Source organism: Drosophila subpulchrella, unplaced genomic scaffold (genome assembly GCF_014743375.2).
Source record: "Drosophila subpulchrella strain 33 F10 #4 breed RU33 unplaced genomic scaffold, RU_Dsub_v1.1 Primary Assembly Seq354, whole genome shotgun sequence".
Taxonomy (NCBI): Eukaryota; Metazoa; Arthropoda; class Insecta; order Diptera; family Drosophilidae; genus Drosophila; species Drosophila subpulchrella.
Window position 1 is genome coordinate 10,823,354 of NW_023665577.1, and position 23,956 is coordinate 10,847,309.

At 43.0% G+C, this 23,956-nt stretch overlaps 5 protein-coding genes across 19 annotated transcripts in view; 4 read left to right on the top strand and 1 right to left on the bottom strand.

Moving 5' to 3' along the window:
* Window positions 1-8,778, top strand: part of LOC119560709 (peripheral plasma membrane protein CASK) — a 43,834-nt gene extending 35,056 nt beyond the window's left edge. For 5 of the 10 annotated variants that reach the window (XM_037874306.1, XM_037874315.1, XM_037874312.1 and 2 more), the window contains 12 exons: window positions 469-654; window positions 716-880; window positions 1,010-1,078; window positions 1,904-1,933; window positions 2,839-2,937; window positions 2,999-3,137; window positions 3,660-3,713; window positions 4,501-4,620; window positions 4,698-4,820; window positions 5,331-5,438; window positions 5,505-5,680; window positions 5,750-8,778. In XM_037874306.1, the coding sequence (XP_037730234.1) occupies window positions 469-654; window positions 716-880; window positions 1,010-1,078; window positions 1,904-1,933; window positions 2,839-2,937; window positions 2,999-3,137; window positions 3,660-3,713; window positions 4,501-4,620; window positions 4,698-4,820; window positions 5,331-5,438; window positions 5,505-5,680; window positions 5,750-5,929 (1,449 nt within the window). In that variant the 3' untranslated portion in view covers window positions 5,930-8,778. The remainder of the gene's footprint in view (window positions 1-468; window positions 655-715; window positions 881-1,009; window positions 1,079-1,903; window positions 1,934-2,838; window positions 2,938-2,998; window positions 3,138-3,659; window positions 3,714-4,500; window positions 4,621-4,697; window positions 4,821-5,330; window positions 5,439-5,504; window positions 5,681-5,749) is intronic. The other 5 variants (XM_037874310.1, XM_037874314.1, XM_037874311.1 and 2 more) reach the window with 3 other exon arrangements.
* Window positions 8,779-9,980: 1,202 nt separating this feature from the next.
* Window positions 9,981-14,915, top strand: LOC119560710 (torso-like protein). Of its 3 annotated transcripts, none has more exons than XM_037874318.1 (3): window positions 9,981-10,050; window positions 13,152-13,383; window positions 13,778-14,915. In XM_037874318.1, the coding sequence occupies exons 2-3, from the start codon at window positions 13,174-13,176 to the stop codon at window positions 14,627-14,629; spliced, it is 1,062 nt and encodes a 353-aa protein (XP_037730246.1). In that variant the 5' UTR covers window positions 9,981-10,050; window positions 13,152-13,173; the 3' UTR covers window positions 14,630-14,915. The 3 variants fall into 3 exon arrangements, with proteins under 3 accessions (XP_037730246.1, XP_037730248.1, XP_037730249.1); XM_037874320.1 differs by having other exon boundaries at window positions 10,008-10,123; XM_037874321.1 differs by lacking the exon at window positions 9,981-10,050 and adding an exon at window positions 10,160-10,581.
* Window positions 14,916-15,198: 283 nt separating this feature from the next.
* On the top strand, window positions 15,199-15,843 carry LOC119560035 (DNA-directed RNA polymerase I subunit RPA12). Its single transcript, XM_037873335.1, has 3 exons — window positions 15,199-15,383; window positions 15,446-15,665; window positions 15,722-15,843. Exons 1-3 carry the CDS (start codon window positions 15,266-15,268, stop codon window positions 15,744-15,746), a joined length of 363 nt encoding a protein of 120 aa, XP_037729263.1. The 5' UTR covers window positions 15,199-15,265; the 3' UTR covers window positions 15,747-15,843.
* LOC119560033 (cyclin-dependent kinase 20) lies at window positions 15,659-17,110 on the bottom strand. The gene is made up of 5 exons (XM_037873333.1): window positions 16,853-17,110; window positions 16,414-16,798; window positions 16,060-16,210; window positions 15,877-16,000; window positions 15,659-15,806 (listed from the first exon to the last, which is right to left on the bottom strand). The coding sequence occupies exons 1-5, from the start codon at window positions 17,051-17,053 to the stop codon at window positions 15,780-15,782; spliced, it is 888 nt and encodes a 295-aa protein (XP_037729261.1). The 5' UTR covers window positions 17,054-17,110; the 3' UTR covers window positions 15,659-15,779.
* A 174-nt stretch (window positions 17,111-17,284) lies between these two features.
* On the top strand, window positions 17,285-23,813 carry LOC119560031 (gamma-aminobutyric acid type B receptor subunit 2). 4 transcript variants are annotated; one of them, XM_037873328.1, is made up of 13 exons: window positions 17,285-17,438; window positions 17,860-18,122; window positions 18,553-19,034; window positions 19,089-19,269; window positions 19,338-19,556; window positions 19,618-19,913; window positions 19,971-20,334; window positions 20,395-20,505; window positions 20,571-20,807; window positions 21,225-21,570; window positions 21,633-21,738; window positions 21,802-22,310; window positions 22,990-23,813. In XM_037873328.1, exons 2-13 carry the CDS (start codon window positions 17,874-17,876, stop codon window positions 23,607-23,609), a joined length of 3,720 nt encoding a protein of 1,239 aa, XP_037729256.1. In that variant the 5' UTR covers window positions 17,285-17,438; window positions 17,860-17,873; the 3' UTR covers window positions 23,610-23,813. The 4 variants fall into 4 exon arrangements, with proteins under 4 accessions (XP_037729256.1, XP_037729257.1, XP_037729258.1 ...); XM_037873329.1 differs by having other exon boundaries at window positions 21,636-21,738; XM_037873330.1 differs by having other exon boundaries at window positions 20,571-20,795.
* Window positions 23,814-23,956: the final 143 nt, after the last annotated feature.

A 23,956-nucleotide genomic window follows, 5' to 3' on the forward strand; every position in this document is an offset into this window, starting at 1 on the left:
TCCCTTTCAACCCATTTACTTCCGGGTCCAGAATGAGCGGACATTCCCTAATGCAATTTTCATGCAAAAATAACTTGAATTTCGATGGCTTCTTTTTATGATCAAATAAATTATGCTGAGATGGTAACTCAACCTTTCAAAGCTCAGCTATTAAGATTCTCTGAAGTTTTTTATAAGAACTATTAAATTAAATGCCAGTTAAGGCGCGTGCTTTTATATCATTAAAATGTCAGTAAATAGTTTCCTATATTAAAAGCATTAATTTCAAAGGGTAAATTTCAAGAATTTGTATGAAAAATTCAGAGCTTGATTAAATAAAACACAATATTAAAAGCTAAGTACTTAATGCAGACTAATATAAATCAAAGTTCGGACTTTTTAAAGGGGGAATAACTTTTTTTTTGAAGGAGCAACCTACTTAAAGTTTCAGTTCCTTTCTAACCTCGTTACCTGTGCTTATTTTTCTAGGCTCTGCTCCATAGCCACGATGTGGTGGCCCGGGATGTCTACGGGGAGGAGGCGCTGCGCGTCACCCCGCCCCCGATGGTGCCCTACCTCAATGGCGACGAGCTGGACAACGTCGAGGGCGGCGAGCTGCAGCATGTGACCCGGGTGCGACTGGTGCAGTTCCAGAAGAACACGGACGAGCCCATGGTAAGCTCCGGCATGGGGGAAAGGGCGGCAATGGGCTAACCAACTCCATAATCCCTTGCAGGGCATCACGCTGAAGATGACCGAGGACGGGCGGTGCATTGTGGCCAGGATTATGCACGGCGGGATGATTCATCGCCAGGCAACGCTGCACGTGGGCGACGAGATACGGGAGATCAACGGCCAGCCGGTGCAGCACCAGTCGGTTGGCCAATTGCAACGAATGCTGGTGAGCCCGCCAATCAGTCTTCCAGTTCCCAGTTCCCAGTTCCACCTCCCTCTTTAACCCAAATCCTGAACTGACTTTGTCCTACCACCTGCTAATTGAATGTGTCCGATCTTAATCCCTCTGTTGCAGCGCGAGGCACGCGGTTCTGTTACCTTCAAGATAGTTCCTTCGTACCGCAGCGCTCCGCCCCCCTGCGAGGTAAGTTATGGAACCGGGATCCAATCCACTTTTGGTGTATATATCTAGCGTACTTTAGGACCGACTAATTACTATACTAATCATACAAGAAACTATAAACTAAACATGGTAATTCCTGCTCATTTCATTTGGAACATGTCTATATGGGTCTATAGATATTAAAAACCACTGTTGAAGTTGAGCTCTAGTTAGGTTACAGTTGGAAAAATAATGTTAGAAAAGTGTATAGATAAAATATTTGCTTTTGAAAAAGTTAAGAACCATTAAACCCTCACCTTTTCATTCGGGCTTGCTATATCGAATAAGATAGAGTTGATTACTTAATTACCTTTGAAGTTTGCGTAATTAAACAATTAGCCAGTTTAAATCTAAATACCTTGGCATTATTGGTTATTAAGTGCGATGAAGTGTAAAAGCTTATACTGTTTGTCCATTTGGCGAAATCAAAATATCAATAGGGATTAATTAAGGGGGTTGTAAGTGGGCTCTTCATCCTCCTTTGCCAAATCGAAAGCAAAACAATAGGGCTGCGAAAACGCAGCTTGGGCAGTCGAGTGCATTATGCACATATTATGAGGTAACGAGGCTTCAGCAGTGTAATGGGAAAAATGGGTTTGTGTTTGCAGCCATGTAATATTTATGGGCGTGTAATGTGTGTATGTATGGGGGCATCCGGAACAACCCGACCTTCCGTGGCGCGTTTGTAGCTATAATCCATTATGCAATTATTTCGCAGTGCATTAACATAACTCCACACTCTCTCTCAATCTGCTCCTTCCCTCCAACCCCTCTCTTTGTACCCCCCTCACTCATGCCACCAAGCAGCTTTTCAGGATCAGACCCGCTCCGGTGCTTGTAAGTATCACGCTCCCCACAATAGACACGTAATCACGCACACACCATCCAGAACTCAACAAAACAGAACAGAACAGAACAGCCCACGCACCGCCCACTCGAGATTACTTTTAGTCGAAAACACCCATTTACCCACCCAACATTCCGGTAGATGTGCATATTCATTAACCCGCAGACAAGTCAAAGGGCACAACTCACACAAGAGCCGTAAATTTGTCTAATTTATGTTCATCACTTAGTCAACGGCAACGATACTACGGCAAGCAGGTCTTTGAGGCCCTATTTGGGGTATATTGTGATTATGAGCCCGAAGTTTTGTGTTCCGAACAGTTGCCACATGACAACATTTTAATTTGCACAAAAGATACATGTGCGGAATTCGAGTAAATATTTGCACTTTGCTTTAAATTAAATATTTGTGCTAGCTGCTAACAAACCACTATTATATTATGTATGATAGATTTGGAGTTATATGTTATATGTTACCCACAAACTGAATGATTTTCAATTAAACTTTATCTACAGAGCTCTCAGTTATATATAGTTTTCCCATTATACATTTTCAATTCACCAGGGCATCTAAAATTTCAAACCTTCTGCTTGCCAAAGTTGTTTGTATCTTTGTTGCTACCGATTTTGTGATTTTGTTGCTGTGGCTGCTGCTTTTGACATGCAAATGAGTTTTGCATGTAAATCGCAAACCGAAACCCATTTCGCTGAGGCAGCCACAACTCAGTTGCAGCCTGAGCAAAAGTAGCTGAAATGGCAGAAAAGCAGAAAATCCGAAGCGGAAAAGGAAAATGAGAATGAAAACCGAATCATCGACCTGCTGCGGCAAACTATTTGCGAGTTTCAACTCGACACGGGCTCATCTGGTTTATTTTGTATCTCCCTTGCACTCGCAGATATTCGTGCGCGCCCAATTCGATTATAATCCGCTGGATGATGAGCTTATACCCTGCGCCCAGGCGGGCATATCGTTCCAAGTGGGCGACATACTGCAGGTAGGTTCGGTGCCGTATATCCCTAATGAAACCGATGAGTATCAAGGTGGTGTAATTACAGATCATTAGCAAGGACGATCATCATTGGTGGCAGGCGCGACTGGACACGGTGGGCGGATCGGCGGGACTGATACCGTCGCCGGAGCTGCAGGAATGGCGGATCGCCTGCCAGACGGTCGACAAGACCAAGCAGGAGCAGGGTGAGTGACCTGGGGTGACCCGGGGAGTCCTGTTCGGCGGCAGGCGTCTCGAACCCAACTATCCGTGTTCTCTATGTGTAATTGGATGCTCGATATAATCAAACAATCGTATGCTATATGAATAATTGTACTTATATTGGAAGTGTATGACGAACTCGTAGTTAATCGAAAAGGGAAAGCGCTCTCTCTATGTCTCTCTCTCTCTCACAATCTTACACTGACATATATCCAGAAATACACACACATATATATACCACCCACATCTGTACACTAACACCCACAGAGAGTTGCATGCCCCAAAAAGTAGTCGAAGGAAAAACCATTTCAAATTATCCAAAACCAAAAGGGGAAAGTCCCCTCGCTGCCAAATTTCAAGCTGAGAAATACCAAAGACCCAAAAGATACACCCACATTTGCACACCTGTACAAAACTCTAATACCTAGTTGCTAACCATGAATCTCGCATCTCGAACCGAACCAAAGAATTGCTATAAACTCTGTATGTATGATAATATAATGCAGGAGAACCGGGTGCTGGATGTTCCGCTCACGCAGATGGGTGTGATGGATCAGCAGGTAGTTACCATATAACCAAAAACCACCAACCACCACAAACCACACACCAAGCCACAAAAATCAAACGAAACTCCTCTAAGAAGAGCTGCTAAGACTCGTCTTTTAACGTTTCTTATTGAGTTATGTTATGCCACAAACAAGAAAACACAAACAACCCACCCGTACTATACAACCGAATTTCTATTGATAGCAATTTTTGTATAAAAGAAGTCACCCACACCCACACCCGAAACCCAGTCAACCAAACACCCAACCACCTAACAGCCCGAAAGTTATAGCTTATGTAGACGGCACCACCGAAACCAACACCCAGTTCCAGGAAACGTGTAGAACCGCCTCTCATGCTCACGATCGCCATCTAAAAACAGTAGATGCACCTCAGCCATCGTTGTTTATGAACCCACAGTATTGAAACTCCCCGCTTATAAACCCAAAAGTAATATCCAACCAAACTTTTATGACGAATTAGTTATACACACATAAAACAAAGTTCACACCACTGCACGTTAGGCTGGCTAAAAGAACACCTCATATCTAAAATCTAGGTCGGGAAAGTAATAAAGTGCCAAGGGAAAAAGTCCATTAATCATCTCGAAGGATATCATGAATTCATCCAATATAACTACGCGAAATCGTGCTTGCTTCATGCTCTTACTTATCGAATGTGCCTGCTCTACAGCATGTTTGTGCCTGCTCTATAAGCATGCGGCTCTTAACTTACTCAGCTCTGCCTCTATCCATCCAATAAAACAATTCAATAACACTCGTTCTCCATTATAACCAACAGTTAACTGCTCCATCTTCGGGCGCAAGAAGAAGCAATGCCGGGACAAATATCTGGCCAAGCACAATGCCATCTTCGACACGCTCGATGTGGTCACGTACGAGGAGGTTGTCAAGGTGCCAGGTGGGTTTGATGGCTCCATACCAGCCACAGGTGAACTTTTGTTTATCTTTCCTCTCACTTCCTGTGCCTTCTTTCAGTTGGGGATCCGAACTTCCAGCGCAAAACGCTGGTGCTCCTGGGTGCTCATGGGGTGGGCAGGCGGCACATCAAGAACACCTTGATATCGAAGTACCCCGACAAGTACGCCTATCCCATACCACGTAAGTGTCCTTACAATAGTACTTGCTGGCTGTTTGTGTTTAAATGAAGCCACTTGTGTGGTTTAAAAGGGCTTTCTTTGAATATAGACATTCACCTAGGCATACTGTTTGATTTATAGCAACCATCGCTCAATTGACTGGTTTAATGATGCAGAAAGCGTTGAATTCATCTTCTTTCTGTCTCATAAAAGTCGAATCATCGTAAATTTTCAGCGGTAAATAAAGCTATTATTTAGTCTGCGACAGCCTTGGCTGTCAATTTACAAATTTTAAAGATTTATTTCTCGATTATGGGACTTTAATATCGATAGGGCTTCCTTAAACGTATTTCAAATAATGAAGACCCTGTCATTAACTATTTAATTGCCAAATGAATAATGGCCTACACTAGTAATTTGTAGTTATTACTAATTAGTAAATAAATCATTTAACGATTTACTGTGCTAACTAACTGGCAATCAATCTTAAAATGTAGTCCAAGGATTGTGAGTAACTTATCGTATCTTACAGATACAACGAGACCTGCCAAGCCCGAGGAGGAGAACGGACGCAGCTATTACTTTGTCTCGCACGATGAAATGATGGCGGACATCGGTGCGAATGAGTACTTGGAATACGGTAACGAACTCAGTGATATAGCCTATCCCCAGGCCAAGCTCATGTGCATTCATTGAACCCTTGCAGGCACCCACGAGGACGCCATGTACGGCACTAAGTTGGACACTATCCGGCGCATTCACACCGAGGGCAAGATGGCCATATTGGATGTGGAGCCGCAAGCCCTGAAGATACTCCGCACCGCCGAGTTCACGCCCTACGTGGTGTTCATAGCGGCGCCCTCGCTGCAGAACATAGCAGATGTGAGTTAAGCATAGTGCTTAGACCAAAGTCGAACCCATCTAATCGCTTCACCTTTCACCCAACGACAGTACGACGGCAGCCTGGAGCGACTGGCCAAGGAGTCGGAGATGCTGCGCCAGCTGTACGGGCACTTCTTCGATCTGACGATTGTGAACAACGACATCAGCGAGACGATTGCCACGCTGGAGACGGCCATCGACCGGGTGCACACCACCCCGCAGTGGGTGCCCGTGTCCTGGCTGTACTGACAAGACAGCGAACTGGAATGCCCCGACTGCCTCGAGGGCTGCGACTGCGAGTGGGACGCCTACACGCAGGCCTCCAACGTGGCGCTCTACTGAGGCAAATACACGAAACGAAGATGCAGATACACGCCACATCACCACAACACACCATTAAAGTATTACCAAGGCACAAAAGCAACAGCAACTGAAGAAAACAGCAGAACAGCATCCACTACGGGAGATGATGACAGTGAGGATTGTAGGACTGGAGGACTGGAGGACTAGAGTACTGGAAGATAGAAGGCGCCTGGCGCCGAGCTATATAATTTAAGAGTAGATGGGTATTATGGGAACTGCGGTCGCAACGCAAAGACAAAAAGTGTGTTAATTGACAGACAACCATTTGTATTTGCCTCTATATTTGTTTTTTGTTTTAACTATACGTTTATATTGTATTAATTTTAACCGATTGTATTTGCCATTCCATGCTCATTGTGTTATATTGTACGATTATTGTTTTGTTGTATTGTTTGTATTCAGCATTTAGTCAAAACAGCATTAAACGCTTATGTAAATCTTGCACTTGTTAGTGTCTAAGTTAACTGGAGTTAGACAAATCGAACCGAAGCACTCCAAATTGTTTTTACTCAAAGATTATTTCCGGTAAGAGTCTTGTGTGCAGATAGGGCGTTGAACGAGTTAGTAAATTATAGAGAAAACTACGTAATTAAATATAATTAAACATAGACACAAGGAGACACAGCAGCAAAAAGAACACGAAGAACAGAGAATAATAAACAAATTACGATGTGAGCAATTTCAAGTGTTTCAAGCCAAGTAAGAACTAATTAATTACATATGGAAGATCAAGTCAGGACAGTGGTAAAGTGCACGTTTTAAATGCAATATACATAAAGAAAAGGTAACAGAAAAAACCCAAAAAAAATATAATTAATTCAGATCACAACACCTACACACGCGGAGGAGAAAGAAAAAACATATAAAACCAAAATACCAAATTGTTGACGTTTAATTGAATTCAATGAGAAATGAGTAAGCCACAAAAAATGCAATCAAACATAATAAAACAAAAATGAAATAATATTAATTGCAGCCGCGTTTAATTCAAGCAAAAGCAAAGTAAACAAATGGAAAAAAACATAGAGTGAGCACAAAAACACACACTAACTGCAATTACGAATTAATATAATTAGCAAAAAGGTGAGGAGATTGCAGGTCAACGCAAAACAGGCAGATAACATATAAATATATGACAAAAAACAAGAAGAAAGTAGGAAATCGAGGAAGTATGTATACACAACACATATATATATTTTTCGAACAACTCAAACTCAGGTTGGATACATTGAAAATCAGTCAAGTTCAATAAGAATAATATAGCGGAGCGCTTCCTTTTAACCCACAGCCAAAAACGAAAACCAAACAAGGTGACCCAAACCGAATCGAATGAGATCTCTTAAGTCGCTTTGAATTGAATTGAATTGAATTAATCGTACACCCACAGGCCCAGTAACCACCCAAGCAGCAGCTTCAAATTTTCGAGATACTTTACAATGACACCGACAAACTGTCTTAGCAATCAAGAAACCTGGCATTTTTTTAGTGCAGCTTCATAATCAGCAACCAGCGCTCAGTAATTTCGCTTTTTCCCCCAAATATAGATCCCTATGATAGGAGATATAGGAGAGGTTCAGAACATTTTGAATTAGCTTCCCTCACATAGAGCTTCTGAGATGGACGAAAACAGAATTTAGAGCACAACTACGGAGTGTAATTGGGATAGGAAAATCGAGAATAGAACACACTTGAGATCGAACTTAGTATTAAATCGAACACATTTGTAAACACGTGCCACGCAATTCTCTAGCTGTCCCCCAGAACAATTTAAGCCTGAGCTTAATTCGAGCCCAACAACCACACGACCCACTTGAATTTCCCAACCGCACACCACACAAGAATTACATACTTATATCCAGAACAATTCTATGGTTTCAAAATGGTTGAACAATTTTGCATAGAGTATTATCGTTAGACGCTGGGCTATAACTTTTCGGTTCTGAGCGTGGAAGGAGATAGCAGGAGAGGCAATGCAAATCATAGAAGTATCCCAAAAAAAGAACAACCGAACCTACCCGAAAAAACTGAAGAACTAACTACCTACCCACAACCACAAACGCAGCCAAGTGGCCAAATTAACTAAGTATTATACCTTAAAGCGAACGAACGGGACGAGACGAGACGATATGATATGATATGATAGGAGGAACCTTATAAAGAAAATAACGGCTGGAGATGGAGATGGATGTATGTACATTTTGAAGCTCCCCCAGACAAAAGCTGGATGTGCCAGAAAACACCAAAAATGAAGAAATGATTAGGAAAAGAATGCTCAAATCAAAATCTTATATTTTACGGTTTATAACCATGATTAGGAACGATTGAACAGAATTGAATGAGGGGGAAGACCGATAGAGAGTATCCCGAGATTGAGCTAGGATTTTGAAGGACTCGTTTCGTACTTTTACTTGATCCTTTTTTTCTTAGCCGATGCGAGCAGATTGTAGCTGTACTCTAAGAATTATTTCACACTAAGATTAAGTAAAAATTTATTGTTGATATTACATAAAAAAGAAAAGAAAAAAGAAATGAGATGAACATGGTCACGTAAACCAAATGAATTAGAATTTTTCTCTAATTTCATAAGTCAATGATGATATGATACTGAGGGTAATGATGGTGAAGATGAGTTGAAATGCTTATGATCTCCAATGTCAATATGTGTAGATTGACGCGATTTGAGCTAATTGAGTGAATTGTTATTAAAATAATAAATGAAATGAAATGAAATGAAATCGACAGATCGATCGATCGTTTTGGGGCGCAGAAGGCCGTGGCGTTAGTAAATATCATTTAAAATAAATGATAAAAATGTCATTATATATACATAGTTTAAACATGGGATTAATAATAATAAATTAAAATGAAACAGAAACAGAAACCGAAGCGAAGACGAAAAGGAGGGCGGTGAGAACGGGAATGAGAATTAAATAAAATCGAGTAAACACTGAAATACCGAATTTTAAATACATAAGTTTTGAATCATGCATGCAGCAAAGACAAAGCAAAACCCACACAGAAACCGAAACAGAAATAATAAAATGAACTTCTATATATGGAAAGAGAACAAAAATATACGAGAGATACAATTTCAAACTGCTTTTGCAATGATTTTCGGAAGGTCCACGAAAAAACCAAACCCCCCTAGTTCCAAGTTCCCAAAGAAATATTCAAATTCTTAGAAAGCCAACCGAGAATTTCGCAGAAATGCTCAATGGCCAGCGGAAATCCAGAAGTCAAGGCTTTGTCAACAAAGCGGATGCCCTGCAGCCATGGGGCTTTGAGCTTCAGATACATTTGTATCTTGGGCTTCTAATTGAAACATTACACTCGAATTTCAAACATTTGTCGCCCGGCACTCAAAGCTTGACCCAAATTTTGTTAGCATGTTTTCAAGGTAATGCGAATTTGATACTTTCGTTTTTGTTTTTTTCCTCGGCTCACTTTGGGTCTTATTAGTTTTTGTATCTCTTTTTTTTTTGTTTTTGCTGCCACCACAAAGAGTACCAAAAGTTTTTGATTACTGTCCAGTGGCCACAGAGTTCTATGAGGGTCTTTCGCAAGTCTGGGCCGGCAAACTGCAATCATTTCAATCTGCCTCGCTTAGAGAGGCCTCCACCTCCCCCCAACTGGCCTATACTGGCCAACAAACTGGAAGTTGGCGACGTGCTGGGAAATATTAATAAGCGGAAAAGCTGTCCCCCCAAAACGGCAGATGTCAACAATAGATATTTGTGCCAGGCCATTAGCATTGGCCATAGCCATTGCCGTTGGAGGAGTAGAACTTCTGCTGGCCGCCAGTCATTGAACTGCAACTGTTGCTGCTGCAGCAGCAGCAGCAACAATCGAACAGCACCGCAGCAACATGTTGCTGGCGTGGCGCAACACATATTGCTGCTGTTGATCGGCTTGTTCTCTCCGGCGATCGAGTTTTTGGTAGCCAGTTTTAGTTTAATTTTGAGTCTGCGCGCTGGAAGTTGTGCCTGCTCGCGTTTTGGAGTGCTGTAGTAAGTGTATTTGGTTGCCGCAAATTCCGGCTTTTAATTGCAATTGAAGGCACGTCGTCGTCGCTCGTTCGGTGTGAGTTGTTGTGTGTTTTAGTGTCTAGTGTTTAGTGTTTACTTATTCAGGGTACTCGACTATGTTCGTGCTGTGTGCTATGTGCCATGTTGGTTGTTGAAATCCGCGCAAACGTAATTTGATCCCGAGATTCCAGCGATCTATATATAGATGCGCTTATCACTTGAGGGCGCCAACAGCCATTGAGCCGAGCTGAGCCGAGCCGTCGACCTCTGACCCACAAACCGTAAAACTCGGCAACGAGCGATGCTAAAGCCAGCCAGCCTTGTGCAATGGCCCCTGCTATCATAGCGATAAGGCTAACCAGTGGGGAACCACTCTAGACTCTAGACCTGCGGATTAGTCTCATCTGGCCTGTAGAATAGACCCCCCACCTTTCAAGCTTCTGGCCAAAAAGCCGCTTCTGTCTGCTGGTTACGTCAATTTCAATCCGCATTCGAGTTCCAGTTCTCGTGCAGGTAAATAATACAACAAAAATAGCAGCAGAAACGGCAGAAGCAGCACCTCGCAGCCAGACAACTTTTGTTTAACACCGCTCAAGGAAACAACGCACACGGAGCAAGCATAAAATTAAGCGCGATATAAACTGCAGACCTTATGCCCCGCGTCGGTTGCCCTTCGTCCGGGGTTCGATCCAGACCACGACCACAAAAGAGCGCATGAAACGCGCATAAAGAATCTCCAATTGACTGGGCCTCAGACTACCACAGTGTTAAGCACTGAGAAAAGTGTTCGGAACCTTAAAGTGATTTTAAAGGATTCTACTTTTATGAATATCAGAATAGTCAGAACAAACGTACAAGAATTTAATTGCAAATAAAATATTTTAATTAAAAAGGTTATAGATTATATATATATATATATATTATATATATAATATTGTATATTATATTCTAAAAGTTATATTATGATATTTTGTTTTTAATATCAAACAAGAAGAATAAAAGCAAAACTTTTTTTTTTTAAGTTCTACTTTTTTAAAGTGTTAACAACTTTTAAATGTTGTTCACAGAATGATAAGCGCCCTTGAAAATCTCTTATTTTTTTTATAAAGTAAAATGTTTTAATCATTTCTGTTACTAACAATTACAGATTATTTTTCTCAGTGTTATAATTAGAATAAAAAATCGATCATTTTTGGTTTGTTAAAACGTGATTAACAAAGAATCAGCCATATCTATATATTTATTATTATTGATCGCTTATTAAGTTGAGAGTTCTTGTGAATTTAGTTCTTGTGATATTAAGTAACTACTTGCTTTTTTCCAGTGCAAAGGGAGTCACAGTTGAACGAGTTGATTTTAAGTTGCCTTTGCTTAAGAGTCCGAGTGCGCGCATTGAATTTTTGATTTAATTCGTCTTCTTCATCTCGAACTCCGGTTCGCGGCTTTTTTGGGTCTTTTGCACAAGGTTATGCGTCCGCTATTGTAAATACCCCCACCGCCAAAACTAACTATCATCAAGTCACATAACACATGCCTTTCAAGCGGCACGCGGACTTTAAGACAATTTTTTAGGGTCTTTCAATAGAGAACTAAGCTCATTAGCAGGGTATTAGATGTTTGCTAGAAGTTGACAGCCTTCGCAATCGGATTCTACACGAGAACACCAGGCAAAATGTTTGAATCTGTAGAGGCATTGCAATCTTTGGGGTTCATCTCTGGGGCCAAGTTTCCTGGGGCTACTGATTGGAACATTTAGCAAATGTATGTGTGCTTATAAACTGTGCAAATGGGTATTTCCTGGAATCGCCCATTGGGAGTGTTATTTGTATATAGCATCTTGCAGGCCGATGGCTCTCTTCTTTGTTCCATTCAGGGCTAGTTTCATTACGGGCAATTTTCATTCAGTCATTCTTCCTGCTGTTTTTTGATTGTTTTTTTTTTGTTTTTTACTGCTGCTGCTGAACAAGTTTAGCGACGCCTAGATTTTATGGTTCACGTAAATTGTTAACAATTTGAGTGTCATCATGGCTGTTTGTCTGGCGTTGCGCTCGACTGCTTCGGGGCGACAGGTGTGACTCACGAACGTGGCTAACACCCGGCTAACCTCTGTGTTGTTGGCCTGGCCTGGCCATCCGAAACACGTCGCTTTTTCTGATAACGGCTCGAATTAAGAGTTGCCTCGCCATGTTGTTAGAATGTGTGTGGCCCGGCCAATTACTTTGGCTTCCTTGCCGGCCAGACCATAATATCTGGCCACAAATATTGGCGAACGGCATAACCGGTCTTTATAGTATAGTGGGCCAAGCCAAGCCAAGCCAAATCAACAAGAAAACGGTTACGAGGCATGCAAAATGTTTTTAGGAAATAATTTGCAAGTCAAAACATCAGCCAAGCAAACCAATTTTGATGGCTATTTTACTTTGTTGCCGTTTTTACGGGCAGGAGCCTGCGGCTAATTGCATCCACTTAAGGTGATCGGAGCAGAGCTTCGGCTCATCGCCAGCTGGTGGCCTCTACCTCTACCTCCACGGGACCCAAGTTAAATCACCTGGGGTTCGGTTCAAGTTCAGCGCCACGAAGGTTCATGGCCAATTAGAGCGCGCTTAAATTATCGCCCGTTTATAGAGTGGAAAACAAACACGACGGCCCTGCAATTATTGCCATATAGCCTAGCCCCCCCTCTGTGGCGCAACCACTGCATGGGCTTTTAAAATATAAACAAACAATAGAGGTTGTATGGTAGGAAACTTTCCGGTTTAACTCGGAATGACTAATGATAGCGTTTAGTAAAATGATTTAAAGATGGAACTGTTAGTAGGTACCTGTTTCTCATAGATTTATTCACTGCAATTAACAAATATTTAAGTATCCATTACAATAAGTTATTATAATAGATCTTTCTTATTAGCAATCATTGTTTATCTATTTTTATAAAATTTAGTATATTGCGTTTTTCTTATGATGCAAAAAGATTTTCCCTGAAACCACAAAGGTTGTAATCCTGATATATGTTGGAGTATTTTAATTAAGGTCTATAGTAACCCAGACTAAATTCTATTATTATTCATATTATGTTCTTGCAGTTCATACCTTGAATGCTGAGCGATGAGGTCGTGGCCTGGCCTTTTCTGGCTGCTGACCCTGGCGCTCCTGGCGGATGGAGGTCGTCGCGAGTCCCAGCTTCGGATCGGCAAGGCCATCAATATATTTGCGCGATATGGCTACCTAAGCATCTCCATGCGAGTAATACCCATCAATGAGAACGTGGAGCCGGAGCGGTGGCTGTTCAAGGAGCCCACCAAGAATATCTACAGGGTTAGTTTATCATCTTTTTTCATAAATAACTATAGGCATAAGGTTATCCAAACTATTTGGAATTCGTATAACCTTTGTCCACAACTAACATTTACATTTACATCTAAAGTAGAAATAAACATTTTATGGTCCTACCTGTTTTTGCTTTTATTAAAAACCACCTTTTTATACTTCCGGCAATTTCGGTGCTCGAATGGAGCCACTTTAAATTTTTTATTCCGCATCCACTTTAACTAGATTAATTTAAAAGTCATGAGTTACAAAAAGCGTCTTTTATTAACCTATTAGATAGAAAAACATTTTTTTAAAACTAAAATTACTTGACAATTTTTTTCTGTTTAATGGATAATTCTGTTTTATTATAATTTTTTTAATAAATGTAATATTATTTCAGAACCTGAGTGGCTTGGCAGAAAGCCATGAGGACACCACGCCCGGGATCTTTCACGGGGACTTTCACATGGAGTTCTGCGAGAACAGGAGACAATTGTTCCAGGCCTACTTCCGGGACTTCTCCATCGAGCGAATGGACAAACCTTGGGAGGCGTTCACGGGCGGATGGTTTCCGGATAATGCGGCCAGGAAGATGGGCATCAATACGTCCTTCATCCAGGGCGATTACTCTTACGTTCTGGTGAGGGTGGTGCGATTCAGGGAAACCGGTCGCCTAAACACCGAGATTCCGGTGCATCAGCCCCTGGAGCAGGATGTGCGGTCACGAGTTAATCAGCTGCAAATCGGGAATATGACATCTGTAGTCCGATTTATGGAGGAGGTGGGCACGCACTATGTGAACTCGTACACCACCGGCAATTCGCTGTATCAGGTGTTCGTGTACAGTCGCAAGAACTACAGCATGATCAAGGAGCGAATCAAGAGCAAGGGGCTCAACGGGCTGTCAAAGCTGGATCTTTACAACTACTTTGCACCCTGGTTCGCGGCCCATCTTGGCCAGATTCGATCGGCCAGTGCCAATGCCACCGTGGAACGTTGGGCCAACAGGAAGTTGCAGTACGAGTACTATGTGGTCAAGTACGTGACCCTGCTGAAACTGCACGGGAATAGTACTCTGCTGCGATCGCTGGACTCGCTGCTGGGCAACGATGCCATCCTGCAGCTGGACCTCAAGTCGCTGAAGCCCATCTTCAGGGAGGAGCCGGAGAAGGAGAGCTGGTACCACGAGGTGCTCGACAACAACATGAAGCTCTGGGAGCTCAACATGCCGCAGAGTCTCTCCAGCCGATAGGATAGACCGATATCTCAAAGACGATACCTCCACTCCAAAGTGTGGTATCACGTTTTGATTACACTCTGTGCGATATTCTGGCAGCCAAGGATCAATAGTTCCTAGACGCATAGTTGTAGTTAGGACCTCTAGCGCGTAGTTAATGTTCTGCCTGTGATAGTTTTAGGTAGTTTAATTGAACCAGAGTGTGCACATCTGACTTGCATTTCAGCTGACTAGCCCGTAAGATCGCCTTATTGATGTACTAGTTTTTTATACCATAGTAATAATAATGAACAAATTCGAATTGTGATGCTTTTACTGGGTTATCTGGCAGTTGGATAAAAAAGAGTTTTTGAAGTAAAACAATATTGCAAATATACACAATCTATATCGTTGAAAATACTGCTAAGAAAATAACGGCTTCAGTTCTTTACTTCTATTGAATTTAAATTTGAAACGAAACGGGTAAGCGGTTATATCAAAGTTTTCAACCGGAGTTATCAAGGTTTTCCACCGTTCTGACATTCGTTTAGTATTTTTCCAGTAGCCTTTGGTATTTTTGACCGGTCTTGCAACGGTCTCATTAAAATACCCATAGTAGCACGTGCGAATATATTTATTTTGGTTTTGACTTGCCGGATTTCTATTTTTGAAATGGATGCTTTCACCAATTGCCCGGGATTCTGTCCCTCATGCGGCTCCATTCTTCCCGAGCTGCAAGTCAAGGGCAATGTGACTTGCCACAATTGCAGAGAGGAGTTTCAAGCGGATGGTAAAACTAGAACTAATACCTTTTTTTAAAGATCATCATGTATTATATCGATTTTATAATAGTTTACAGCGGCGAGAAATCTGAGTTTACTATCCATTTCAACACATACGATGCCAAGAAGTTGTTGAACAGAACCAAACATGAATCGGAATCGGAGGCGGATGGACCCGTGGTGGAGAGGAAGTGTCCCAAGTGCAACCACGACAAGATGTCCTATGCCACCCTGCAACTCCGATCGGCGGACGAGGGACAGACTGTGTTCTTCACCTGCCTCAAGTGCAAGTAGGTATCCTAACAACCCTTACTTCCTCAATTAATCATATATTTCCTCTTTGCAGATTCAAAGAATCAGAAAACTCCTAGATGCTAGCAATACCTGTGTAAATAGTCTTTTAACTAGTGAAAGTAATCGTGTTCGACGGCCTGAAAAATATATAGATCATACAAATTTTTATTATAACCAAGCAGTTTCAATCTGGCAGAAGGAACCCACCTCGCTGGCCTTAAGTCTGTTTTTGGGATTGTAAACCACCAGATTTGACACCAGATTGATCTCCACCGCATGTGTGCAGCTGGGGAACAAGTTATCCCAGTGAATGCCCACGGAATTGGGAAAGCTACAAGGAGATATAGAAAATTATGTTTTAAGAGATCCATTCCAGAGGTCAGTACTCACCGTATCTTGCTGTAATCCGGCAGGGAGGTCAACTCTGGCCACTGATTCAAACGTGGACTGCCCAAGGTGCGGATGATAATGGCCAGCTGCTCAATGTCGGTGGTTCCTGCAAACAGAGGCACTCCTCGCAGCATCTCAGCCACCACGCAACCTAGGTTAAGGAGGAACATTCACATTATTAAGAAAATTGGGAATCTACATAACAATTTTGAAATCATGCATTGTATCTCTAATTCTTCGAACGGAGGATAAGTTATAGTTTGTCTAACAAGTAAAATTATTCAGAAATATCTAAAAATGTATCTTCCCAGTTTTAGTTCTTAAAGTAAACCCTTTAAAAATCATAATATCTACCTGCTGCCCACATATCAACTCCGGTTCCGTACTTCTGGCTGCCCCAGAGAATCTCCGGAGCCCGGTACCACCGCGTGGACACCTGAGGCGAGTAAAGTCGCGATTCCTCTTCGGGAAAGTACAGACGGGCCAGTCCAAAGTCGGCGATCTTGAGCATATCCGTGTCGCTGATTAGCAGGTTGGCCGGCTTGATGTCCCGGTGCATGAGACCCGCATCGTGGAGATAGGCAATGCCCTTGAACATTTGATGGGCGAACTTTCGCACCTGCTGCCGGCTCAGGGGATTCACCTCGCTCTTGAGCCGATTGTACAGGGTGTCCGGCTGGTATTCCAGCACTAAAGAAAGCCCGGTCAGGTCAGGATATATATCGATAATGCCCAGAATCTGCAAATAAACAGGTTACTAATGGATTACTTAACTTCTATAAGGTTAACTCACATATTCCGACTTGCAGAGCTGGAGGGTTTTGATTTCCCTCAGTGTATTCAAAGCAATATTTCCGAATTTGTTCTTCAGGGCCACCTTTTTGATGGCCACCTCCTTGTTGCGCTGCAAATCGATGGCCTTAAACACGCAGCCATGGACACCTTCCCCGATTTTCTCGAGCATTTTATAACGACTTGGCGCATAGTCCTCCATTATGGGTACTGACAATTTTCTATTTGGTAATTGGCCGAGGTGGTTCTCGTTTTGTAGCCCATGGTAACGGTCATAACAATGGACGCAGGACCAGCTGACAGAGCCACCTGTTGCAGGATGTGTTTACAAACGACGTAGTTTCGGGGGATCCACGGGGGTTGGAAAGCCTAGGCCAAGGCGGAGCTGTCACAGCTTTCGGATTGAGGACATGCGCACTGCCCTCCTCGAATTCCTCCTGTCAGCCAAGTGTCAAGTCAGGGGGATACATAATTTTTCGGACCCTCGCACTGCAAAAGTTCTTCGTTCTCCGAGAGTTGAATTAAATTTGGTGTGTAAAATGCCATCGGTAGTTAAATAAAATCTAGCTACAGGACTAACAAAGCTGGTATGTGTGACTTTCCATTTAAAAAGATATTTTAAACGAGTTTAAACACCTAAAGAAGTGCCTGGTTGAGAATCCTCCTTCGCCATAACTAAGATAATAAATAATGCAGGGCTGCCTTCCTTAATCATGAAATGGCTTTATAATTACCCAGCAATGTGCCAGCATGGGCTGCAGCAATTTGAAGCAATTTCGCTGGCCTGGCCTTAGCCTTGCCCCACCTGTCCTGTGAAATTGCATGCGAGCCCCCACAAGCACAGCCCTAAAGCCCTAAAATACACGCCCATTGGGCGCAGCCTTGCCTCGCCAGCCTTGGCAACTCACCTGTGCAACCACCACCCACCCGCAGGCACCACCCACAACTCACCACCAAGTTCACGTCCTCGATATGTATGCCCTATTCACATTTAGAATCGTTTTGCAGCCCACGCGGTAAACATGTTCTGGCCAAGTTGGACTCCATTCGCCAGCCTGGTGTTCCTGATCCTTTGGAGCACCGCCTGGGGCAGGACGGCCAAGAGATCGGACGTCTATATAGCGGGATTCTTCCCATACGGCGATGGCGTGGAGAACTCCTACACAGGGCGAGGGGTCATGCCCAGCGTTAAGCTCGCTCTGGGCCACGTTAACGAGCACGGGAAGATCCTGGCCAACTACAGGCTGCACATGTGGTGGAACGACACCCAGGTGAGTTTAAAGGACAAGCCTTTCAGGAGTTATCACTATGTTAAGTAGAATATAATATTATTTATTAAACATTTGTTTCTCGGATATTTTTAATTGGTTAAAAATTATTAGTATGAAACCGTAATACGACAATGGTAATAAAATTGTACTCAATCAAGTTTCGTTGTAATTTAGATTACAAAAAAATAGTTTCGAATAATATACGATTTTTCATAATAGCTTATCTATCTTATATACCTTTAATCCATCAAGATTAAAATTTTTTTCATACACTTGGAATTTATACACTTGTTTAATTTTAAACATAAAATATATATATTAAAAAAAAAATATTATAAAATTTTTAATTTTAAATTAAAATCAAATTATATCCTTGTTTTCGCACTTTCCTTAGTTTTTATAAAGCAACTTTACAATCTTCCCTTTTCAGTGCAATGCTGCCGTGGGCGTGAAGTCCTTCTTCGACATGATGCACTCGGGTCCCAACAAAGTAATGCTCTTTGGAGCGGCCTGCACCCACGTGACCGATCCCATTGCCAAGGCCAGCAAGCACTGGCACCTCACCCAGCTGAGCTATGCGGACACCCATCCCATGTTCACCAAGGATGCCTTTCCAAATTTCTTCCGGGTGGTTCCCTCAGAGAATGCCTTCAATGCACCCCGATTGGCCCTGCTCAAGGAGTTCAATTGGACCCGAGTGGGCACTGTTTACCAGAATGAACCTCGCTATTCGCTGCCCCACAACCATATGGTGGCTGATTTGGACACCATGGAGGTGGAGGTGGTGGAGACGCAAAGTTTCGTCAACGATGTGGCTGAATCCCTGAAGAAACTTCGCGAGAAGGACGTCAGGATCATCCTGGGCAACTTCAACGAGCACTTTGCTCGAAAAGCCTTCTGCGAGGCTTACAAGTAGGTTCTCTTTTTTTTCTCTCTTAAAAAAATATTATAAATATATTCCTACAGATTGGACATGTATGGTAGGGCTTACCAGTGGCTGATCATGGCCACATATTCCACAGATTGGTGGAACGTCACCCAGGACAGCGAGTGCAGTGTGGAGGAGATTGCCACAGCCTTGGAGGGTGCCATTTTGGTGGATCTTCTTCCCCTGTCCACCAGTGGCGATATCACAGTGGCCGGCATTGTAAGTATCTAAACTTTCAAATCACTTCTTTAAGAACCTTTCTAATATAACATCTATAATATTTTCAGACTGCAGATGAGTATCTGGTGGAATACGATAGACTGCGAGGCACTGAATATTCCCGCTTTCATGGCTATACCTACGATGGAATCTGGGCAGCTGCTCTGGCCATTCAGTATGTCGCCGAAAAGCGCGAGGATCTGCTAACGCATTTCGATTATCGAGTCAAGGATTGGGAAAGTGTGTTCCTCGAGGCTTTGCGAAATACCTCCTTCGAGGGTGTGACGGTAAATTAACTTTCAGATTCAAATACACATCAAGTTATAATATATAAACTATATCATTTAGGGTCCTGTGCGTTTCTACAACAACGAACGCAAGGCCAACATTTTGATCAACCAGTTCCAATTAGGTCAAATGGAAAAGATTGGGGAATACCATTCACAAAAGTCCCACCTGGACTTGAGTTTGGGCAAACCAGTTAAATGGGTGGGGAAAACTCCGCCCAAGGACCGAACTCTGATCTACATAGAACACAGTCAGGTGAACCCAACCATATACATTGTATCGGCTAGTGCTTCGGTTATTGGAGTGATCATTGCAACAGTTTTTCTGGCCTTTAACATCAAGTATCGCAATCAAAGGTGAGTTGATTTATTATTTATATCTTTCTTTTATTAAAATACTCAAATTATTTTCAGATACATCAAGATGTCCAGTCCTCATCTGAACAATCTGATAATTGTGGGCTGTATGATGACCTATCTGAGCATAATTTTCCTGGGCCTGGATACCACCTTAAGCAGCGTGGCAGCTTTCCCCTACATTTGCACAGCTCGAGCTTGGATTTTGATGGCTGGATTTAGTCTCAGTTTTGGAGCCATGTTCTCGAAGACCTGGCGGGTTCATTCCATCTTTACCGATCTTAAACTAAACAAGAAAGTGATCAAGGACTATCAATTGTTTATGGTTGTGGGCGTGCTTTTAGCCATTGATATAGCCATCATTACCACCTGGCAAATTGCAGATCCCTTCTACCGAGAGACCAAGCAATTGGAGCCCCTGGTGAGTGGATTGATTTCAAATATTTTGTATTGAAGTATTTAAAATTATTCTTTTCCACAGCATCATGAGAATATTGATGATGTTCTGGTGATACCCGAGAACGAATACTGCCAGTCGGAGCACATGACCATATTTGTTAGCATTATTTATGCGTACAAGGGCCTGTTATTAGTGAGTTATTGATCAGGATTATCTTTGTGCTGTATTGTATTTATATTATTCTATTTTTCCCCAAGGTCTTTGGCGCCTTTTTGGCCTGGGAAACCAGACATGTATCCATTCCCGCCTTGAACGACTCCAAGCATATTGGCTTCTCCGTTTACAATGTGTTCATCACCTGCCTGGCCGGAGCGGCCATATCCCTGGTGCTATCGGACCGCAAGGATTTAGTTTTTGTCTTACTCTCGTTTTTTATCATTTTTTGTACGACAGCCACTTTGTGTTTGGTGTTCGTACCGAAAGTAAGACTGGTAGTAAGGAAGTTTTGTAGTTTTTGTAGCTGTTATATGTTACATATACTCGTGCAATATGAATGTTGTTTGAAGGCGGTGATCTACCGATCGGTTTTAGTTAGAGCATTCCGACTGATCGGACCTCACCGCCCACTGAGCTGATTATTCGTCTAGCGCTGAATACACCTTGATACAGAAACAACATGTACTCGAAATTTCAAAACTGTTCCTCAAATGCTATATAACACTACAGACTAACTATAAACTTGAACTATTTAGAAACCATCCAATGAAACAGCAAGGTCGTAGAAAGAGCCTATGTCCTTGCTGTTGGGATACTTTAGACTGTCCTATCTCACTGTCCGTAGAGTTGATCCTTCCTAAATGTTGACCCAATACCATTATTGTTGATTAACATTCATGCGAATCGTTTTGCAGTTAGTGGAGCTGAAGAGGAATCCCCAGGGAGTGGTCGACAAGCGGGTGAGGGCCACCTTGAGGCCCATGTCCAAGAACGGACGTCGGGACTCCTCGGTCTGCGAACTCGAGCAGCGATTGCGGGATGTTAAGAACACGAACTGCCGTTTCCGGAAGGCCCTGATGGAGAAGGAGAATGAACTGCAGGCCCTAATCCGAAAACTGGGACCCGAGGCCCGCAAGTGGATCGATGGAGTGACCTGCACAGGCGGCTCCACTGTGGGCAGTGAACTAGAGCCCATCCTGAGCGATGATATTGTGAGGCTATCGGCTCCACCGGTGCGACGGGAGATGCCCAGCACAACAGGTGAGTGGCTGGAGTGGGGGACCGCCTAGATATGTTCATGCATTGCAACCCCTTTGTCATAGAAGTTACCGAGATGACGTCCGTGGACAGTGTGACCTCGACCCATGTGGAAATGGACAACTCCTTTGTCTCCGTGCAGTCCACAGTGGTGGCACCATCGCTTCCTCCGTAAGTCTAACATATATTCAATGTTTTTGAAATACTTAAAAAAAATTGATATATCTTAAACAGCAAAAAGAAAAAGCAATCCATTGTGGAGCACCACTCGCATGCCCCTGCTCCCACCATGATGCAGCCCATCCAGCAGCAACTGCAGCAGCATCTGCAACAGCATCAGCAAATGCAGCAGCAACACCAACAGCAGCAGCAACAGCAGCAGCAACAGCAACACCAGCAGATGCAACAGCAACAACAGCAGCAGCAACAGCAGCAGCAGCATCACCAGCAGCAACATCACCGCCATCTGGAGAAGAGGAACTCGGTGTCGGCCCAGACTGATGAGAATATCGGAAGCATCACCAGTACGGCGGGCAAGCGGAGCACCGGCGACTGCTCCAGCATGCGGGAACGACGTCAGTCCACCGCCTCGAGGCACTACGACAGCGGCAGCCAGACGCCCACCGCCCGGCCCAAGTACAGCAGCTCGCACAGGAACTCCTCCACCAACATCTCCACCTCGCAGTCGGAGCTGAGCAACATGTGTCCCCACTCCAAGCCCAGCACGCCGGCTGTGATTAAGAGTAAGTCAAATGCAGTGTTGCAGTATTACCCCCAACAAATTATAAGAGATATTTCTATAAAAATTAGATTAATATCTTAAAAGATAGGGGAAAGTAGGAAAAGAAAGTTTAAAGTAGGTAATATATTTTAAAACAATGAATTTAAGTGAAAATATATTTTCCATGGGTGAACGTGAATTGAGTTTCGCAAGACACACACAAATAAAATTTATTTCTTGGATATCGAAAAATGGGAAAATTTTTCTTAATAATAAAAAAATTCGTAACTTAAGATAGTTTAATATTTCAAAAAAAAGAACATATTTACGTTACTAGTTTTTCTGACGTATATTTTAAACGGCTAAGTGCATCTTTAATGTTATAGCCATTGAGATTTGCTATTAAATCCATTTGTTATTAAATTTATATATTTTTCCCTTTATTCCCATGTTCTTATTAGGCTTAAATATGAAAATATAAAACTTAAAAAGTATAGTTAATTTAGGGATCACAATTTTGGTAATCCAATATGAAGATATTTCCATTGGCTAATGTATTTATTAAATAGTGAGACAATTTTAGAAAACATACAGTGTAAGGGTGAGATCTCTTAGAGAAAGTGATTTTGAAAATAGTGTACTTAAATATAAATATGCATCTTTGACTTAATCCTGACTAATATCTCTTATTTGCCCAACAGCTCCCACTGCCTCGGACCACCGCCGCACCAGCATGGGCGCCGCTCTGAAGTCCAACTTCGTGGTGTCGCAGAGCGACCTCTGGGACACCCACACGCTGTCGCACGCCAAGCAGCGCCAGTCGCCGCGAAACTATGCCAGTCCGCAGCGCTGCGCGGAGCACCATGGCGGCCACGGGATGGCCTATGACCCCAACACCACCTCGCCCATTCAGCGGTCCGTCTCGGAGAAGAACCGCAACAAGCACCGCCCAAAGCCGCAGAAGGGCACCGTGTGCCAGAGCGAGACGGACAGCGAGCGGGAGCGGGATCCGCCACCCAGCAGCCAGCCGTGCGTCCAGCCGCGCAAGGTCAGCCGGAGCTCCAACATCCAGCATGCCGCCCACCACCACAGTTCGCCCAATGTGGCACCGGACAAGCAGCGGAGCAGGCAGCGCGGCAAGCAGGAGAGCACCATCTATGGCGCCAGCAGCGAAACGGAACTGCTCGAGGGCGAGACGGCCATCCTGCCCATCTTCCGGAAACTCCTCACCGAGAAGAGCCCCAACTACCGGGGACGCAGTGCCGTCGGCCAGAGCTGTCCGAATATATCCATAAAATGCGATATCGTCGAGTACTTGTAGGCGGCGCGAGGGATAGGATTGGATTAGGATGCATTATGTAGTCGAACTCCTATTGTTAGATCCAGTTGCAGTGTAAAGATTTCCTTTGTTTTTCCGCGTTATGCATCTACATACTATGTGAGGCAGGACACACACACCATTTAGAGAACTAGTAGCAATGACTTGAGATAGTTGAGAAATAAATTACAATTTAAATAAATCATACAACTGGGTGTGTTTTGATTAAGGTGATTTCAACTAAAAAATCTAGGGTAATGCAGGCTGCAAAAAATTAATATTAATATGATATAATATATAAAAATCAAAGATCACATAGTTCACTGTGTACAAGCAGATACGGCAACTGT

Coding starts and splice junctions, on each gene's coding strand:
- LOC119560710 (XM_037874318.1), top strand. CDS start 13,174: ATGAGGTCGTGGCCTGGCCTTTTCTGGCTGCTGACCCTGGCGCTCCTG. Junction 13,384..13,777: donor CCACCAAGAATATCTACAGG/GTTAGTTTATCA, acceptor ATATTATTTCAG/AACCTGAGTGGCTTGGCAGA.
- LOC119560035 (XM_037873335.1), top strand. CDS start 15,266: ATGGATGCTTTCACCAATTGCCCGGGATTCTGTCCCTCATGCGGCTCC. Junction 15,384..15,445: donor AGAGGAGTTTCAAGCGGATG/GTAAAACTAGAA, acceptor ATTTTATAATAG/TTTACAGCGGCGAGAAATCT. Junction 15,666..15,721: donor TTCACCTGCCTCAAGTGCAA/GTAGGTATCCTA, acceptor TCCTCTTTGCAG/ATTCAAAGAATCAGAAAACT.
- LOC119560033 (XM_037873333.1), bottom strand. CDS start 17,053: ATGGAGGACTATGCGCCAAGTCGTTATAAAATGCTCGAGAAAATCGGG. Junction 16,211..16,413: donor AGTTGATATGTGGGCAGCAG/GTAGATATTATG, acceptor TCCTTAACCTAG/GTTGCGTGGTGGCTGAGATG. Junction 16,001..16,059: donor CCGGATTACAGCAAGATACG/GTGAGTACTGAC, acceptor ATCTCCTTGTAG/CTTTCCCAATTCCGTGGGCA.
- LOC119560031 (XM_037873328.1), top strand. CDS start 17,874: ATGTTCTGGCCAAGTTGGACTCCATTCGCCAGCCTGGTGTTCCTGATC. Junction 19,035..19,088: donor GCCTTCTGCGAGGCTTACAA/GTAGGTTCTCTT, acceptor ATATTCCTACAG/ATTGGACATGTATGGTAGGG. Junction 20,506..20,570: donor CGTACAAGGGCCTGTTATTA/GTGAGTTATTGA, acceptor TTTTTCCCCAAG/GTCTTTGGCGCCTTTTTGGC.